The 20776-nt window shown below is 40.1% G+C and overlaps 1 protein-coding gene across 7 annotated transcripts; it reads right to left on the reverse strand.

Annotated features, from left to right (window-relative positions):
- Positions 1 to 848: 848 nt before the first annotated feature.
- GTF2H3 (general transcription factor IIH subunit 3) lies at positions 849 to 20655 on the reverse strand. 7 transcript variants are annotated; one of them, XM_001927539.6, is made up of 13 exons: positions 20618 to 20655; positions 18058 to 18137; positions 16532 to 16638; positions 15357 to 15523; positions 12008 to 12070; positions 11123 to 11152; positions 11001 to 11029; positions 7859 to 7933; positions 6831 to 6884; positions 4108 to 4176; positions 3345 to 3480; positions 3200 to 3236; positions 849 to 3116 (listed from the first exon to the last, which is right to left on the reverse strand). In XM_001927539.6, the coding sequence occupies exons 1-13, from the start codon at positions 20628 to 20630 to the stop codon at positions 3047 to 3049; spliced, it is 930 nt and encodes a 309-aa protein (XP_001927574.1). In that variant the 5' UTR covers positions 20631 to 20655; the 3' UTR covers positions 849 to 3046. The 7 variants fall into 7 exon arrangements, with proteins under 7 accessions (XP_001927574.1, XP_084852443.1, XP_084852444.1 ...); XM_084996317.1 differs by having other exon boundaries at positions 12008 to 14061; positions 14649 to 15523; XM_084996318.1 differs by having other exon boundaries at positions 12008 to 12738; positions 14056 to 15523.
- Positions 20656 to 20776: the final 121 nt, after the last annotated feature.

Below are 20776 nucleotides of genomic sequence, written 5' to 3' on the forward strand. Positions count from 1 at the left end.
TCAGAAGTCACTCAAGCCTTTGCAATGGGATTTTTTTTTTTTTTTTTTTTTTTTTTTTGTCTTTTTAGGGCCACACCTGTGGCACATGGAGGTTCCCAGGGTAGAGGTAGACTCGGAACTGTTGCTGCCGGCCTACGCCACAGCTCAGGGCAATGCCAGATTCTTAACCAACCGAGCGAGGCCAGGGATCAAACCTGCAACTTCAGATTCATTAACCACTGAGCCAAGACGGGAACTCCTGCAGTGGGATTCTTAACCCACTGTGCCACAGCAAGAAGTAGGATCTGGAAATCTCATGCTCTCTTTGAGGAACTACTGATACTTTTACAAATCATGTTTGGATTATTTGAAATAAACAAAATAATCAATTTTTTTTTTTAAAACAGAGCATTAATCCTTTTGCAGATAAAGCCTAAGCGACTGCCTTTAGAATAGCAGGCTAGATAGTTAACAACTATTTCATTATTTACCCTGTAAGAGAATTTCATGGCTTTAAAACTATTACAAGATTAAAAAAGTATCCCATTTTTCTGACACCAAAGTATAAATACACCTTAAAATTGGCCTGCTCTATCCAATGAAAATACCAAATAATTGAAGTTTTGTTAATATTGCTCGCAACATAAAATTACAAGCAAACATTTAAATCTTTATTCTAAATCTTTCATACTTAGAAATTGTATATTAAAAACTTCATACTAATCTATAATTGTATAATACTTATAACAATATTTTTGTGTAGTTTTGGCAAGACATATGACCAAACCCAGTTAAAAAGTACACACTTGAAGATGAACTGAATGAGCATGAAATAAAAAATGAGTAAGAGAAAATAATGCAAGCAAATATGAAAATGTAAATTAATTTATTATAAAAATTTATACCAACCATAAACACAAGTTAAACATAAAATTTAAACAAGAATTAAGCAAGTACATAAAACATTTCAAATGATAAAACAAATTTTAAAAACCTTATCAGCTTGTTTGAGGTTATTCATATTTTAGATATATGCTGCTTTATTTTTTAGACTTAAAATAATGATCTCCATTACACTTAGGCTAAGGGTTTTATTTTATGTTATTTTTTTGTCTTTTGTCTTTTTGTTGTTGTTGTTGTTGTTGTTGTTGCTATTTCTTGGGCCGCTCCCGAGGCATATGGAGATTCCCAGGCTAGGGGTTGAATCGGAGCTGTAGCTACCGGCCTACGCCAGAGCCACAGCAACTCGGGATCCGAGCCGCGTCTGCAACCTACACCACAGCTCACGGCAACACCGGATCGTTAACCCACCGAGCAAGGGCAGGGACCGAACCCGCAACCTCATGGTTCCTAGTCAGATTCGTTAACCACTGCGCCACGACGGGAACTCCTAAGGGTTTTATTTTTGTTTCGGCCGTGCCCATGGCACTCGGAAGTTCCCGGGCCAGGAATCGAACCCTCACCGAAGCAATAACCTGAGCCACAGCGGTGACGACGCCAGATCCTTAATCTGCTGAGCCACCAGGGAACTCCTAAGTTATTTTAAAGAGACAGATTCTCAAACTCAGGGTTAATAAATATTTGAAAAGTGATCACCAAAATCTTGTGTGTATTTGTTAACAAAATCATAAATCCAGAATACAAACTTTACCTGAAATAATCTAACCAAACATCAATTGCTTCAATGAGACTCAGTTTCTGAAAGGGTATCAAGAGAAAAGTAAAATCTTATCTGTATACAAGGTTGTATACACAAATGGGTTTATCTCAATATATTTAAAAAAAAAAAAAATCAAACCAGCTCATTCATGAAAACCCTTCCTACATTATGATGGAATTTAAAGGGAGTTTTAGTAACTTCAAGCTTACATAGAAAAATATGTTTTTTGGGTTTTGTTTTTTTTGTCTTTTTTTTCTAGGGCTGCACCCGTGGCATATGGAGGATCCCAGGCTAGGGATCCAATCGGAGCTGTTGCTGCTGGCCTACACCACAGCCACAGCAACGTGAGATCAGAGTCACGTCTGCAATCTACACCACAGCTCTCAGCAACGCCAGATCCTTAACCCACTGAGCGAGGCTAGGGATCAAACCCGAAACCTCATGGTTCCTAGTCAGATTCGTTAACCACTGAGCCATGACAGGAACTCCGAAAAATATGTTTTTTTATCACTGAAATTACAAATAATTTTTCTTTTGAACTTAAGTTTTTCAGTATTAAATCCAAAGCTTCTAGAGAACAGTTCTCTAATATCAATGCTTCCCCTCACCCCCATCAAAAAAAAAGGATGAATTCTATGTGGGGGGTAACATGTAACTGCAAAGAAGCCATTCTCCCCAAGAAATTCCCCCTCAGAACCCAGACATTGGCTTTCACAAATAAGCTCTTCCCACAATTGCTTTTAAAGAAAGTTGCTATCAGACCGCTGTGCTCACTCTCCTTACTCATATTAAATCAGATTTTAGAGTTATTCACTGACAAACTAACATTCGGATAAATTTGTCCAAACATATACCGTCAGACAAAAGAATAAATATCTGCTAGTATCTGCAGCTAAGTCTCAATCTAGATGATAAGGGTTTTATTTAGATGACTATTGTGGAAGTTAACTGTTAACTCAAGTAACCTGTTCTATCTTGATTAACACCACTCCTCCATAAATAGTCACTTTTTCCAAAACTGTGCTCAAATTTCACATCATACATTTCACAGGAAGAACCTAGACTTGGGTAATAGGTTTTGACACCTACAATCAGTAAGGACAGACTAGCTTTGACAGTCATCTCACTGAAGGAAAAAAAAATTACAAATTTGTGCTTTTTCCCTCTTTCTGAACAAAAACCAGTCAGAAGAGATTTTAGGATATATTGCATAGAATGACTCCCTCAAATCAGGCCCCTAGAAGCACAGGATAAGGATGATGTTTTATAAATATGTCCTATAGTAAAGTTCATTAAAATTACCTTACACACAACTTTTTTTTTTTTTTTCCCAGAATCTTCCTAACAAAGATTCTGCCACACAATATCTACTAACAGCTCTACATGATGGAGAAAAAATTTTTACTATCATGAGGACATTTTCAGTTTCTTTTTCTTGGCCTTCAGTACAGGCGGTAGAGAAATCTTAAAGGCTGTCCTGAAATGATACAGAGAAGAAAATACTGTTTAATACTCTAAGTCTTTAAAGCTCGAGCCAGCCACACAACCTCAGATACTTACTCGCATGTAGTGCAGATAGGGCTGAAATTGCAGAATACTGTAGATTGAAAAGACAAAAATCAAACAGAATGGTTTAAAAATCACATAATTGAGATATCTTCTGCATACTCCCCCACAAAAAGAAAAACTCAGTACATGAACTTACTTGACAAGCACACAGAACAGACGTAGCCAATTTCAATGAGATTTCGATGACAAAAGCAAGCAGCCCGATAGTCAACATGAATCGGGGGTGGGAGGATTAACTGAGATCTCTGATCCTGATCAGGAAGAAAAACCCACTGTAAAAAAAATAATAATAATAATAATCAGAAGTCAGGACATTGATACCAGATATTAGCTAATAAACACTGACATGAGTTCCTGTTGTGGCTCAGCAGTAACAAACCCAACTAGTATCCATGAGGATGTATGTTTGATCCCTGGCCTTGATCAATGGGTTAAAGACTCAGCATTGCCATGAGCTGTGGGATAGGCTGCAAACAAGGCTCAGATCTGGCGTTGCTGTGGCTGTGCTATAGGCCGGCAGCTGCAGCTCAGATTCGACCCCTAGCCTGGGAACTTCCATATGCCAGAGGTGTGGCCCTAAAAAGACAAAAAACAAAAAAAAAACCACTGAGAATACTAAATTAGATTCTCCTTGAAATTCTATTGAGAAGTATGTTTTCATTCATTCCACAATTACTGTGCTCGTTCACCCTCAGGCACTGTTCTGCAGTCATACAACATTCCTCACACAGCTTACAAGTTCCAAAGACTCCTTCATACTTAAGCTCGAATCCCCTAGGTCACCCCTTATTCCTTTCGTGGAGTTACCGGGCATCAGCCATCTTGCTCCCATTCGTTCCCCAGGAAGCAGTGGTCTCCCTTGACTCAAGGCATTAGACTCACTGTAGCCATTTCCTTACCAGTAAATACTGCAAGAGGGAGGGCATCTGAGGCACCTTCAAGTACAGTCCCCCCGTGATATCACAAGCCTGTAAGACACATAAAGGGCTCTCTGACAAACCAGCACTTGCTTACTAGCTTTCCCACAGGGAGGACACTCTCACCAGCAACTCTTCATCTCCAAATGGAGAGGAAGATAGGACACAGCCAATTAAAAGGGAATCTGTTTCCAGAGGGAAGGAGGACCAGAAACTTGTAACTACCTCTCAAGAAGTTCAAATATCTTGCTTTTTTTTTCCCCCTAGCCCACAGATTTTCACCCTTTGAAGACTGTAGTCCAAGGCAATATATGTCCCTATTCCTATTTGTTTGCTACTGACAAATTTTTATTCTTATCATATTCATTCATTTTTATTATATTTTTTAATAACAGCTTTGAGATATAATTCACATGCTTAAAATTCACCCTTTTAAAGTGTACAACTTACTAGATCTTAGAAGATCCACAGAGTTGTTGCAGCTGCACTACTATTTAGCTGCAGAACATTTTCATCACCCTAAAAAGTAATGTCCCACTCACTAACAGTTACTCCCCACCCCTCCTTTACCCCAGCCCCTAGCAACGCTAATCTGCCTTGTTTCTACAGATTTGCCTATTCTGGATACTTCATATCAATGGAACCAGACAACATGTGTCCTTTTATGACTGGCTTCTTTCACTTGGGATGTTTTCAAGATACATCCATATTGTAGTATGCATCAGTATTTCATAATCTTTTTATGACTGAATAATATTCCATTGTATGGACAGACCACAATTTGTTTATTCCATTTGTCCACTGATGGGCATTTGAGCTGTTTCTGCTTCCAGGCTATTATGAATAGTGCAGCTATGAATATTCACATACAATATTTTGGGTGGACACATCTTTTCATTTTTATTGAATATGTAAGAATGGAATGGCTGACTCAACTGGTAATTCCATGTTTAACTTGCTGACTGTTTTCCAAAGTGGCTGTACCATTTTACATTCCCAGCAGATACCATGCACCTACCATCAAGCATTGGCAATAGGACAATCCCAGAAACTCTGAGGCTGATGTGCTTTGAGGCTGATTTTACCTCCCCTCCTCACTCATCCCCAGCAGTAATCTAAACTCAAAGTTTACTATAATTTTGTGCTTTTAACAGATCTTTTAGGAAATGATATTTCTTGTGGTCAAAAACATTTATCAAAAACTTAGTAATTTCTTCAGTCTTATTTCCATTTTTTTTCTTTTTGGTTAAAGTAAAATTCAGTTTCAAATCTTGATTAAAAGCAACCTCTAACAGCGCTGTCCAACAGAAATAGAACATGAGCAACATATGAAATTTTAAATCTTTGAATCACATAAAAAAGGAAAAATAGATAAAACTTTAATAACATCTTTTGCTTAATATATTCAGTTATTTTAACATGTAATCAGTACAGAAATTATTAATGAGCTATTTTACATTGTTTTTCATACTAATATTTTTGAAATTTAGTTTGTATATATATGTACATCTCAATTCAGACCAGACTCATTTCAAGAGCTCAACAGCCATACCATAAAGGATACAGAGATATGGAGCATGATCCAATTTTTATGAAATTCTTTGCTTAGTGATCTATTCTTCCATCTGTTATATATAGAGTGATCTGTCATGCTGTTCACCTAATATTAACAACAGTAACTTTTGGATGACAGGATATGAAGGGATTTTTTTCCCATCCTTTTTTTGTTTTTTGTTTTTGCTTTTTAGGGCCATACCTTCAGCATATGAAAGTTCCCAGGCCAGGGGTTGAATTGGAGTTGCAGCTGCCGGCCTACACCACACCTCAGAGCAATGCCAGATCCTTAACCCACTGAGCAAGTCCAGGGATTGAGCCAACATCCTCATGGATACTAGTCAGGTTCGTAACCCACTGAGCCACAATGGGAACTCCTTCTCACTATTTTTAAAAACACTTTTCTGTGTTACTTGAATTCATTTTAATGTGTGAATTACTTTTACAAAGTTGATCAAGTCATTATGTAAAATACAAATAAAAATTTCAAAAGAACCTGAGAGATGTTGGTGCTTTAATCTAAAGCATCATACGGGCTAATCCCTGAAAATGCATGAAAACGGGCGAAAGGCATTTAACAATGTGTAACAGAACATACCATGCTTTCACAACCACCAACATCAAGCATTCGTTTAAGATATACTTGTTGGGAAGTTTCCATCGTGGCTCAGCAGAAACGAATCTGTCTAGCATCCATGAAGATGCAAGTTCGATCCCTGGCCTTGCCCAGTGAGATAAGGATCTGGCTTTGCCATGAGCTGCAGTGTAGGTTGCAGGCATGGCTTGGATCCTGCGTTGCTGTGGCTGTAGCCAGCAGCTACAGTTCCAATTTGACCCCTAGCCTGGGAACCTCCATATGCCACGAGTGTGGCCCAAAAAAGGAAAAAATATACATACATATATATATACATAGAGAGAGAGAGAGAGAGACTTGGGGAGTTCCTTTGTGTCACTGCAGCAGCTCAGGTTCGATCCCTGGCCGGGAAGCTTCCACAGCCTGTATGATGCTTTAGATTAGAGCACCAACATCTCTCAGGTTCTTTTGAAATTTTTATTTATATTTTACATAATCACTTGATCAACTTTGGAAGTTTCCCGGCTAGGCATGTCCAAAATAAAAACAGAAATAAAATAAAATAAATGAAATATACCTGTTGCAGAAGTCCTGAATCGGAGTCTAAAACGCAGGCATCAATCAAAATATTCTGAAATGAACATTTCAAAAAATATTATAGGAATAATGACTACCTTACAGTGAAAACCTACTATGTGCCAGACTCTATTCCTAAAATGGATCATTCACTATGCATAATAACTCTTCAAGGTAGATATGTGATTTGCATTTTACAGCTGAAGCACCCAGGCCTTGGCTGAGCAATGGTCACAGAGCCAGGGGAAAGCAATGTACCCAGGCTGCCTGTCCCCAGAGTCCATGGTCTTTTCACGATACCAAACTGCTACTCCAATATGGAAAATATATATGTGGTTAGAGCAGCATTTTAGGTCAAAATTGAAGTTTAAAGAAATTTTTTAACATATCAAAGAAGAAAATATATCACTTCAGTTATCTGCAAAGTAAAAATATCAAACCTTGGAGTTCCCCTTGTGGCTCAGTAGAAGCAAACCCAACTAGCATCCATGAGGACACAGGTTCAATCCCTGGACCCCGCTCAGTAAGTTAAGGATCCAGCATTGCCATGACCTGCAGTGTAGGTGGCAGACGTGGCTCAGATCTGGTGTTGCTATGGCTGTGGCATAGGCCAGCTGCTGCAGCTCCAATTAGATCCCTAGCCTGGGAACTTCCATATGCTGCAGGTCCAACCCTAAAAAGATTAAATAAATAAATAAATAAAATCTTTATAAGATCTCCTTAAAGAGAAGAGACATGGAAAGTGATGCAAGGTATGCAACAAACTGTAAAACCCAGGATTCTTAGCCTGGGGTTCCACAGGTAGGTTAAGCAGAGTTTCATGAATACCACAAAACTACATGCAAAAAACTGTTTGAGGGCGTATTTTTCTGGGGACCCATGATAGAGAAATGACTAGTCCAAAATATGGAATCCAAATACCCAATCCCTTAACAAGTACTTAGTCAGAATACCTAAGTAGGTCATTCAAACAATAAAATTAATTCATTATGAAGCCAGTATTCTTTAAAAAGAAGGCTCTCAATTCACCTGCTTCTGTGCTGCAAAGATGACATTCATGAAGTTCATATACTGCAACGCACTGTCTTCTGCAGCTTTAATCACCTAAAAATCACATCTGAGTTAGCACCTTCCAGCCACATCCTAGTACTCTCAAAAGTCATCACAGTATACCTCAAACTATAACCAATATCATCTTTCTCCCTATTATTATTATTTTTACGGCCACACTTGCTTCATAGGGCGCTAGTGGGTCAAATCAGAGCTGCAGCGGCCGCCTACACCACAGCCACAGCTACACTAGATCCAAGCTGAATCTGCGACCTACACCACAGCTTGCAGCAACAACAGATCCTTAATCCACTGAATAAGGCCAGGGATCAAACTCATATCCTCACAGACACTATGTCAGGTTCTTTTCTTTCTTTCTTTTTTTTTTTTTTTTTTTTTTTTTTTTGGTCTTTTGTCTTTTTAGGACCACACCTGAGGCATATGGAGGTTCCCAGGTTAGGGGTCTAACTGAAGCTGTTGCCACCAGCCTACGCCAGAGCCACAGCAACAGCAGTTCCAAGCCACATCTGTGACCTACACCACAGCTCATGGCAATGCCAGATCCTTAACCCACTGAGCGAGGCCAAGGATCGAACTCGCAACCTCATGGTTCCTCGTCAGATTCATTTCCGCTGCACCAGGAGAGAAACTCCTATGTCAGGTTCTTAACCCACTCAGCCACAACAGGAACTCTCTGGATATTTTCTTTTATCATTCATATGATTTGAACTGAAATGTCTGACCTTTACTAGAATGCATTTATGTGTAAGCCATAAGATCCAGCTTTGTTTTCCTCCACATGGCCAAGCAAGTGGCCCAGTACCTTTTACTGAATAATCCATTTCCTTCCCACTAAAATTTGAAATGCCTTTATCACATGTCAAATTGCATGTGTACTTAGTCTAGGCTCTATAGTCTTTTCCATTATCTGTTTGCTTACTACTGTACCAGAACCACACTGTTACTGTAGTTTTATTTTTTTAATTTTAATTTTTATTCTAAATATACAGTTTAAAAAAATTTTTTTCCCATTTTTGGCCACACCCACAGCTTATGGAAATTCCTAGGCCAGAGATTGAATCCAAGCTACATGTGAGACCTGTGGCTGTGGCAATACCAGATACTTTAACTCACTGTGTCGGGCCAAGGATTGAACAGGCCACACCATGGAGACAAGCTGGATCATACACCTACTATAGCTTTATAATGCCATTTTATAGTAGTTTTAATGCCTAAAGGAATATGAACAAATAGCCCTGCTCACCACTTAGTTCTATGAGGGTTAGGTGAGAACCCACTGCAGTTGCCCACCTACAGAGCACCCTGAGGGGAATTCAGGATGAAAAACAGGATGAAGCACTCTGTGCTTTGGATGATTAGGCCTTAGTTAGATGCATACCTCCAGAAGAATTTCAATGATCCCAAATTCTTATCTCTTTCTATACACAGAAAGGCAGTAAAATCACCAACTTGATCTGAAATTCCTAACAGTAATCTTTTACCAAGATGTATGCTTGACTACGTGAATTTCCTAGCCCCACAAAACCATATATAAACTGGCTTCTCCCCTACCTCTCTGGGGCAGTTTCCTCACAACTGAGAGCCTGTCTCCTGGGCTATAATCCTCAGTAAGACCCTGAATGAAACAAACTCACAACTCTCATGCTGTGTGTCTTTTAGTCAACCGAAACAAGTTCCTACCTAGTATTTTCTTTCAGAAAGCTGGCTATTCTCATTGATTTATCCTTTCAGATAAACTGTTTACTTTCTTAAATCCCCCTACTCTTCCAGGAAAAGAAAAAACTGATTAACATTTTGAGATTGCAGTGAATTTACAGTTAATTTTAGAAAAACTGGAGTTCCCGTCGTGGCGCAGTGGTTAACGAATCCGACTAGGAACCATGAGGTTGTGGGTTCGATCCCTGGCCTTGCTCAGTGGGTTAACGATCCAGTGTTGCCGTGAGCTGTGGTGTAGGTTGCAGATGCGACTCAGATCCCACGTTGCTGTGGCTCTGGTGTAGGCTGGTGGCTACAGCTCCGATTGGACCCCTAGCCTGGGAATCTCCATATGCCGCCGGAAAAAAAAAAAAAAAGAAAGAAAAACTGACATCCAAGAACAAAGTATGGGTCTCCACAAGCTAGTGGTTACCAGTGAGGAGAGGGGCAATACAGGGGTAAAGGATTAAGAGGTACAGACTATTGTGTAGAAAATAAGCTATAAGGGTATGCTGTACAACATGGAGGGCAATAACTATAAATGGTATATAACCTTTAAAAATTTGAATCACTACATTGGACAACTGTAACTTAAAAAATACTGCACATCAATCATACTTCAATTAAAAAATGTTAGGAGTTCCTGTTGTGGCTCAGTGGTAACAAACCCGACTAGTATCCATGAGGATATGGGTTTGATCTCTGGCCCCGCTCAATGGGTTAAGGATCTGGTATTGCTGTGAAATGCAGTGTAGGTCACAGACATGGCTTGGATCTGTCATTGCTGTGGCTGTGGTGTAGGTCAGCAGCTACAGCTCCAATTCAGCCCCTAGCCGGAGAACTTACATATGTTGCAAGTGCAACCCTAAAAAGACAAAAACAAACAAACAAAATTTTAAAAAGAGGAGTTTCAGAGTTCCCCTTGTGGATCAGTGGTTGACAAACCCAACTAGCATGAGGACGTGGGTTGATCCCTGGCCTCACTCAGTGGGTTAAGGATCCGGCATTGCCATGAGCTATGGTGTAGGTCTCGGATTCGGTTGGGATCTGGCATTGCTGTGGCTCTGGAGCAGGCTGGCACCTGTACCTCCGATTAGATCCCTAGCCTGGGAGCCTCCATATGCCGCAGATGCGGCCCTAAAAAAAAAAAAGGACAAAAGACCAAAATAAATAAATAAATAAATAAAAATAAAAAATATATACATATATATTACTATCCATATATTCAATGCTTTTATGTTTCTCAGAAATTTGGTTTTTCACCCCCATCAATTTTACACATTATTTATTAAATGATTCTGGATACTTAACATTTATTGCTTCTATTATAAATGGGTCTAATTTCCCATTGTTTTCTCACTGGCTACAGTTGGTATATGAACATAGTATTTTCTTTTTATCTTACCAATATCCTTGATTTCATTTCCTGATTATCTATAAAGAGATAAAAATAGATTATAAATAGTCCCTCAAAGTTGCAGTAGTAAAATAAAGATTATAGTCCCATAGAAAAACAGAGGCTCCTACCTTTAACCTCCTTGTTCATTCTATGAATGTCTTATTTTCTTAGCATTAAGGAGTTTTAAAATATTATTTCATAAATATTAATAGTAAATAGAAAAAAATAACTTAAATTTTAGTTAAATAAATCCAGCATCCACCAAGCTGAAAAAAGGAAAAGCTCCAATGCCATGATAAACATGCAAAAGAAGAGTGGTTGGGCGCCTCCAATTACTAACTCTGCAATCAAGTGGGCTTTGTAACCTGACCGAGATGACCTTTGTCCCAGAAAATTAAAATTACCAATGATGGTTCTAGGATTATCCACTATGTCCTAGATTTGAATATGGGGACCAGAAGTAAATCAATGAGCCAATCAAATGAAAATGAATTTGAAAACCATACACAGAAGATCAGATACCCCCAAATCACAGTCTGGAACAGAGAAATTAATACTGTACAAATTAAATTACGTAAGACTGAGAAAATATCATACAAACATAGTTAATCAAAGTGCTTATAAAGGAGGGCAAAATAACCCATACACCTGTGGAAAAGCAGCTACTCATTTAACAAGCCCCAGGGCCAGTAAACGGCTTTTAAAATCAAACATTGCTTCCAACACAAGAGAGATGAAAAAAAATTTTTAACTTGTCTAATAAGAAACAAAGCATCCTGAAGAATAATTCATTGTAAGGAAGATACACTGGAGAAACTAGAGTTTTCTGGTTCTTACAGTTTGTCCTAAAAGCATTTGAAAGGCAAGATAAACTATTTTTTTATTATCTACCACTTTAGAATACATATGCCTTCCCTTAAACATGGGCACCCAAGGTTCTAAGAAATATCTCAAGTTAAGATGGCTCTATTACCAAAAAACCCCTTCTGACTAGGCTAAAACAGCAAGGATACAGCAGAGAGCTTTGGCGAGGGATCCCGCCAGCAGAGTTTCTGTATGTTGACCCTCTATGTCACCTAGAAATAATAAAAAAAAATTAAAAAGGGAATTTTTAGGTACTTTCTTGCACTAAAAATCATTTTTAACCCAAAGCATGCTTCTTCATGAATGAAATCAGATGACATTTTCAAAGTGAGTTTAAAAACATAGGTAAGCGATTTTTAAACATTTTCTCAATTTAAAATACCAGAGTGGTCTGAGGCTTAAGTGGGGGTGGGGGGTGGGGAATTGTTTAATGAGCATAAAGTTTCAGTTTGGGATGTTGAAAAAGTTCTGGAAATGGATAGTGGTGGTGTTTGCACAACAATGTGAATGTACTTAATGCCACTGAACTGTACACTTAAAAATGGTCAAAATGGGAAGTTCTTGTGGCTCAAGGAGTTAAAGATCCAGTGTTATAACTGCAGTAGCTCAGGTCCAAGAACTTCTGCATGCCACAGATGTGGCCAAAAAGAAGAAAAATGGTTAAAATGGTAAATTCTTTATTAGTTGGTATTTGTATACCACAATAAAAAATAAATAATAAAAAGTATCCTGGTGTTATTTGGAAAGGTTCTGGTGTCTCAATGATCTAAGTGATACAGGGAGTCCCATTGTGGTGCAGTGGTTAACGAATCCGACTAGGAACCGTGAGGTTGCAGGTTCGATCCCTGGCCTTGCTCAGTGGGTTGAGGATCTGGAGTTGCTGTGAGCTGTGGTGTAGGTTGCAGACGTGGCTTGGATCCCACGTTGCTGTGGCTCTGGCGTAGGCCGGCGGCTACAGCTCGGATTAGACCCCTAGCCTGGGAACCTCCATATGCCACAGGAGCGGCCTAAGAAAAGGCAAAAAGACCCCCCCAAAAAAAAAAAAATGATCTAAGTGATACAAAAGGTCATGTGCAACTGTAGGCAGTCTGGACAGTGGTGCCGGGCCAGGCCCCCACCGTTTCCCACCACCTCCTTCTCCCCCTTCCTCTCAGGAAAGCGGGACCAGTGAAAACAGGACTGGAGAAACTCCCCTGACTGTGGGGAACAGAGATGAAGTCACAAGTCCTCTGGAGACTTGAGAGAAAAGAAGTCACTCTTATAAAAACCAAAATTCTAAACCTTCAGCTCAAGGTGGGGAGCCCAGACTGACACCCTGTGTAAACAGGGCCTGCAACTGATCCAGGAGCATTGACACCTATGGGGAGCTCAGACCTCTTAGAAGTTGGGACTTTACCACGGTGGGGGCGGCGTCAAAACTGTGATTCTAGAATCGGTGCAGAAATAACACCTGAGATAGAAATACAAATTCTTGGGGTCTCCCTAGACCCAAAGAATCAGAAACTCTGGTGTGGGGCCCAGCACTTTGTTTTAACAAGCCCTCCAGGGGGCTTTTAACACTTTTATCGGGGTATAACCTAACAGACCACAAAATTCATTCTCTTTTCTTTGACCGTACCTGTGGCATGGGAAGTTCCTGGTCCAGGGATCGAACCCACACCAAAACAGTGACCTGAGCCACTGCAATGACAATGTTGGGTCCTTAACCCACTGGGCCACAAGGGTACTCCAAAATTTGCTCTAAGTGCACAAGTCAATGATTTTTAGTAAATTTATAGAGCTTTAAATCATTACCACAATCCAATTTGAGAACATTTTCATCACCTCAAAGACCACCTGGGCCCATTCCCAGTAACTTTCCTGCTCCTCCCCAGCCCCCAGAAATCACTAATCCACTTTCCGTCTCTAGAGTTGCCTTTTTTCTTCAAGGTGACTTGGACACAGGAGACAGTTTGAAACCACTGCCAGTAGAGAACAGGTAACCAGTAAAAGGCTTTAAGCCAGGGTAAAGCAGCTGATTTTGAGGATAATTACTCCAGAGGCAGGGTGGAAAGACTTGAATCAGGAGAGGCAGGAGTCAGTTAAGAAGCTGTTTACAGGAGTTCCCATTGTGACTCAGTGATTAACGAACCTATTATCTATGAGAACGTGGGTTCGATCCCTGGCCTTGTTCAGTGGGTTAAGGATCCTGTGTTGCCGTGAGCTGTGGTGTAGTTCGCAGATGTGGCTTGGATCTGGTGTTGCTGTAGCTGTGGTGTAGGCCCATGGCTACAGCTCTGATTTGATCCCCTAGCCTGGGAACCTCCATATGCCATGGGTGCAGCCCTAAAAAGACAAAAAAAAAAAAAAAGAAGCTGTCTACAATGATGGAGAGCAAAGGCTCTCAACCTGGGCAACTGTGCCCCATGGGGGACATTTGGTTGTCACAATGGGGGGTATTATGGCATCTAGTAGCTTGAGGCCAAGGATGCTAAGTATCCTCCAAGGCACAGGAAAACCCACAACAAAGAATTACCCATCCCAAAATGTCAGCAGTGCCAAGACTGAGCTAGATGGCAGGTGGAGGTACTTCTGAGGTTAAATTAATAGGATTTAACAGCTGATGAGATATGGGATGTGAGTCAAAAATGAAAGCTTTTGGAAAAGTAGGTGGATGGGGGTGGCAGAAATAGGAAATGGAGGGAATTCCTGTCGTGGCACAGCGGAAACAAATCCGTCTAGGAACCATGAGGTTGTGAGTTCAATCCCCAGCCTCGCTCAGTGGGTTAAGGATCCTGCGTTGCTGTGAGCTGTGGTGTAGGTTGAGGATGCAGCTCAGATCTGGCGTTGCTGTGGCTCTGGCATAGTCGGGCAGCAACAGCTCTGATTAGACCTCCAGCCTAGGAACCTCCATATACCACAAGCGCAGCCCTGAAAAAAAACAAGACAGAAAAAGAAAAAAAAGAAAAGAAATAGGAAATGGAAATGGTGGTGTAGCTGAGGGAAAAGCTAATGAAACTGGTCTGGGGCGTGTTAATGAGACCGTGATACACTTAAATGGAGACATTTGCAGCTTGAAATTAAGGCCAGATTAGAGACAAAGGTTGGGAAGTGTTCATACATAAATGATAACTAATACCAAGAGTGGATGGGAACATACAGAGGAAAATAGGAAAATAAATTGGCAGAATAAAAGATATATTTTTTAAGAAACAAGATGAAGGAAAAGTCAGAATGGAAGAAAGAAAGGTCCAAAAGAGAAAAACAGGTCAATACAATAATCCTTAGAAACCAAAGAATGTTTCAAGAACTGGGGGCTAGAGAATAACAGTGTTGAATGCTATAGAGGTCAGGCAAGTAATACACAGGCTTTAACGGAAATGAATTTTAAAAAGAAAAAAGAATGAAATAGACAGTATCAAGAACCTCAAATTTTTGGATTCGAAACCTCAAAGACCTCCACATTTGATTCAATTTGCAAATAGCAATAATGGATGGAGAAAAGCTGAAAGTAGTTACTCTTGGTCATTAGATCTTTGATCTCTTCAGCAATAACATCATTTGCTGCTGTCAACAACTCGTATTTTCCATCTTTACTTCCTGAGGGATTAAATTCAGAAGAAGGGTTGCCAGGGTCTCCAAAGAAGTCTCCAAGTCTGCCATTCTTTCCAGGATATAAGAATCGACTGAAATATAAAAAAAAGACAAAAAAGCAAAAAAAAAAAAAAAAAAAAAAAAAAAAAAAAACCCAGCTAGTTACACTAGGACTCAGTGCCCTTACTAAACACAAAATGAAATTTAGCAGAGATAACAAAAACCATACCAATTCCAGACTCTCAAGATTCCTTAGTAAATTTTAGTTTTAAAAAAATGTTTAAAATAGGAAAATTGGCAAACATAAGTCTACTACCATAAACTGTTTTTGTTTTTGTCTTTTTAGGACGGCACCCACAGCATATGGAGGTTCCAGGCTAGGGACCGAATTGGAGCTGTAGCTGTCTGCCTACACCACAGCCACAGCTACACCAGATCCAAGCTGTATCTGCGACTTGTACCACAGCTCATGGCAACACCAGATCCTTAACCCACTGAACAAGGCCAGGGATCGAATCTGCGTCTGCATGGATGCTAGTCAGATTCATTTCCGCTGAGCCAGGATAGAAACTCCTACCATAAACTGTTTTGATGATTCCACTGTTTTCTTAAAAAAATGAGAGGAAGAAAATGAGGTACTGGGTTATAGTCTCTTGAAATGCTTTACAGTGGTTCTCACTCTACCTTCTCAGATGACAAATAAAAGAGTTTCATACCAAATTCTAATTCACTACTATTTTATTATTTGAGGTATATTTAGCTACCCCAGTAATATCTGGTCCAAGGGTCCCTAAGCACTTAACATAAAAAAGTATCATGGAGTTCCCGTCATGGCTCAGTGGTTAACGAATCCGACTAGGAACCATGAGGTTTCTGGTCCACTCCCTAGCCTCGCTCAGTGGGTTAAGCATCCGGTGTTGCCCGTGAACTGTGGTGTAGGTCGCAGACGCGGCTCGGATCCTGCGTTGCTGTGGCTCTGGCGTAGGCCGGTGGCTACAGCTCCGATTAGAACCCTAGCCTGGATACCTCCATATGCCTTGGGTGCGGCCCTAAAAAGACAAAAAAAAAAAAAAAAAAAAAAAGTATCATAATGATCATACCTTTCTTGAATGTGACTTGCTATGACAGCAAGTTTGTTGGAGCGATTCATGAATAAATGAGAATTTCCTAGCACCATCACTGCATCTATGCATTTTGATAAAGTAAACTGTTAAAAAATAGAAGACAAAAGAAAAGTAAATTAGTTATCCAAATAACTACTAGGTCCTCCAATGAATAAGATTTCATTTAAATTTCAGATAATTACTCTCTGCTAAAAATTTTCTCAGGAATTCCCTTCTCCAAAGTCATAAACAAAAACACTTGAATCTACAGTCTTCTCATTTTACTTCTACATCAGCACAATATTCCACAAATATCTTCTGTGTAACATTCCAAAAATAGCATACATGTCACAATTTCAGTGATAAAATTATTAGCAAACTATTGCTACACATGGAATAGACAATTAATACATACTGATTAAATTGGCAGTTTGTCAAATTTTTCAATTCATTCATTCACTAAGTATGTCATGCTCTTATTATGTGCCAGGCAAAGACCCATTCTTCCATGGAGTTTACATCCTATTATATTAATATTACTAAAAACCATAGATGGATGCTTTTATAATCATAGAATAGTCTGTTTCTCTTAAAGAAAGAAATACTTCAAGCAGAAGATAAAACTCCGATAAATTTCACTCACTTTTTTAAATGTAAAACAAACCAATTAAAATTTCTATACAGCAAAAAGTAAATAAACAAAACTGAAAGGCAAATTACAAACTGGAGAAAAATAATTGCAACGTATGTCAGACAATGAGTTAACCTTTTAATACAAAGACTGTCCACAAATAATATAAAAAGAAAAAAGAAAAGGAATAGCCAAAGAGAAAAACGGGCAATGCAAAGAGCCATTAAACATACCAAAAGCATACTGAGATAACTTTTTCTGGACATTATACTGGCAAAAGATAAAATAAGGAAACAGGGCATCTTGTGTTGGCACATACACAAAAAAATCTCAGGTTTGATCCCTGGCCTGCCGATTTCCATGTGCTGCAAGCACAGCCTAAAAAAAGAAAAAAAAAAACCTCAACCTAACTTCATGGCTTAAAAATTAAGTCAAAATGGATTATAGATTAAAGTGTTAAACTTTTCACAGATGATAGAGGTGAAAATCTTCAAGATCTAGGGCTACATTAAGAGTTCTTAGGTGGAATTCCCACTGTGGGCAGTGGAAACGATTCCAACTACTATCCATGAGGAGGACTCGGGTTCCATCCCTGGCTTCACTCAGCGGGTTAAAGGATCTGGTGTTGCCACGAGTTGTGGTGTAGGTCACAGATGTGGCTTGGATCCTGTGTTGCTGTGGCTGTGGTGTAGGCTAGCAGCTGCAGCTTTGATTTGACCCCTTGCCTGGAAACCTCCATATGCTGTGGGGTTAGCCCTAAAAAGCAAAAATATATATACGCACATACACACACACACACACACATATAAACCCACATACATGTACATATATACACATACACACGCACATACTCAAGCAAACCAGAATTATCCAAAAATTTTCTCAATCTTACCTGAGATTCTTTTAATGCTTGCTTTCCCCACCAAATTGGGTTGGTATCAACTATGATTACTAGAAGATTCAATTCATCTTCTGAAAATATTAACAAAAAATAAAAAATATTAGTCTGATAAAAATGCAATAAAGCTAAGATTCTCAATTTGTAAATTAAATTCAGGGCAGGCACCACTACAAGCCTTTACATGTTTATCATCCTACAGTGAGATTAACAGAAGTCCAAGTTCTTTTAAAGAGTTAAAGGAGTTCCCGTCCTGGCACAGTGGTTAACGAATCCGACTAGGAACCATGAGGTTGCGGGTTCGGTCCCTGCCCTTGTTCAGTGGGTTAAAGGATCTGGCGTTGCCGTGAGCTGTGGTGTAGGTTGCAGACGCGGCTCGGATCCCACGTTGCTGTGGCTCTGGCGTAGGCTGGCGGCTACAGCTCCGACTCGACCCCTAGCCTGGGAACCTCCATCTGCTGCGGGAGCGGCCCAAGAAATGGCAAAAAGACAAAAATAAATAAAATTAATTAAAAAAAAAAAAAAAAAAGAGTTAAAGCTTGGAGTTCGTGGCCAAGAGGTTAAAGATTTGGTCTTGTCACTGCTGTGGCTCAGGTCACTGCTGTGGCGCAGCTTTTATTCCCATCCCAGGAACTTCCCCATGCTGCAAGTACAGTCAAAAGGAAAAAAAGTTAAAGCTCTGTGGTCCCTTAGCAAGCTCTTGCTTGCCTTCCGTACATCTACACCTTTCAGGCACTAGAATGTAAGCTCTGTGATGGGGATTTTTTGTCTGTTTTGTCACTGCTTATCCTCTGATCCCAGCACACTGCCTGGCCAGTGGTGGATGCTTAATAAATGCCCATTATATAAACCCGAAGATAAAATGCAGGACAGAGGCAATGATTAATCAGTAGTAAGATCTCTAGTAATAGAATTGCAGGTATGGGGCAGGAAAGGGTGGGAGGTTTCAAGGCAGAGAATCAATATAGCTTCAACTCCTTCAAATCACCTAGCAGCAAAGCCAATTATAATAATGTACCTATCTCTAAAAGGTGAAAACCAGAGGGAAAAGCAACTGCTATGTAAGAATTCCACTGTGAAAGGAATTAGGCTACACTCCAAAGTGACAGACATAGCTAATGAGGCTAATTTAACTCATTAATTCAGTTAAATATTTACACTAAGTACCAGTGTCAAGTGTTGGGGATACTGGGTCCCACTACCAAGGAGCCTACGTTATAACTGAGGTGACAGACATGAACCCTGCCAGCACACAATGGTAATTAAAAACCCAGGATGCTCACTTAACAGCAAAAAGCAAAAATGCCTTCCCTGTCCTCATACCGTCCTTCCTCCAGTTTCATCTCCTGATTAGGATAATCTCACCTCATCTTTTCTGCTTACATATTCAAATCATCTTTATTCCCCAAGGCCCCAAATCAATGCTATCTCTTTCTCCAGAAGCCCTCCCCAGATATTCCAACAGTTCCTGGCTCCCCCATCTCCAGAGAATGGAAATGCCAGCCCCTCTAATGAGGTTCCAGCACATGTAATCCTATCACTCCATCTCATGCTGACAACAATACAACGAGGGACTTATTGCTATCTTCCATCAATTATAAGATATACAACCTTTTTTTTTTTTTAACATTTGACAGTTGCTGAAATCAGCATGGTATCTTACTATCATGACTGACCACATTCTATTTTCTCTCTTAGTGGTATATAAAATAAAATAAAAGCACATTTCATAATCAATATCTTCTTAGACTCAATGAAACTTCTATTTTGCAAAAGAAAGTAACTTGATCTAAATCACACGGCCTTCCAGCAAGGAGCAGAGCCAATACCCAGCTCTGAAGACACATCCGCTGGACTCTTAAAGACCGTGGCTTTTCAATGCCCCCCTGCCTACTTCTGACCGCCCACAGCATTCCCCTCTTCTAATGACAGTACTCACTAGCTCATTTTACAGTTAGCTGTGTTTCTGATCTCTCTTCCCAACTCTGCCCTCCAAACCCTGGACTCCTTAACGAGGAATGTGTAAATCACACAACAAAGTGCCTAGCACAAAGCAGCACTTAATAACTCTCACAGGCCCTCATTCCTCTGACCATAAATCTTTGGCCTTAGTTCCCATCAAGCCCCATCCCACAATTCTCAGGGCCATACGTTCCTTGCTACTATCAAGCCTGGAAAAAAAAGAAATTGTTACCTGTCAGGAGAGATGTGTAGCTATACACATGGAATGTCCCTGTGAATTTCTTTCTTTGGGTCTCCACCTCCTTATTTGTAGACAGAGACCACACCAGGTCGGCCTCCCTCACAAGATTGTTATACTGATTAAAACACTTGAAGGATGCATGGACAACTGCTACGACCCCAGAGCATAAAGAAACGCCTGGAATACAAGAGGCGCTCCAAAAATATTTACTAAATGAATGAATGCATTCGCTACTTCTCTAAAGATCAAACAGGTTCCACCCAGCCCCTAAGATAAACTCCATTTGGTTGATGCTGGCCGGGCAAACTCTGCCCAGCCCAGGGGTCCGGGTCCCGCCAGCGCAGCCCTCACCGTCTGAGACCATGGCGGCCAGTGTCCCTCAGCGTATCGGCAGCTGCTGCCAGGCGAACCTCCCAGATTCCGCTTGCCCCAACTTCCGGCGCCACCGAGTGACGTAAAAAGAGTCTTGGCTCAGGCAGCAAGCCCTTATCCACGGCCCCGCCCTCATGG

The sequence above is a fragment of the Sus scrofa genome, chromosome 14, assembly GCF_054392235.1.
Source record: "Sus scrofa isolate SSC_HxYL_T2T_F1_AM1 chromosome 14, Sscrofa_HxYL_maternal_Yorkshire_Landrace_v2.0, whole genome shotgun sequence".
In the NCBI taxonomy this organism is placed as follows: domain Eukaryota; kingdom Metazoa; phylum Chordata; class Mammalia; order Artiodactyla; family Suidae; genus Sus; species Sus scrofa.

Excerpts from the sequence above, each read along its gene's own strand:
- GTF2H3 (XM_001927539.6), bottom strand. Across the intron at positions 11,030-11,122 it reads AATGAACAAGGAGGTTAAAG|ATAATCAGGAAATGAAATCA; the intron begins GTAGGAGCCTCT and ends ATCTCTTTATAG. Across the intron at positions 3,237-3,344 it reads CTGTTCTGTGTGCTTGTCAA|TATTCTGCAATTTCAGCCCT; the intron begins GTAAGTTCATGT and ends TTCAATCTACAG.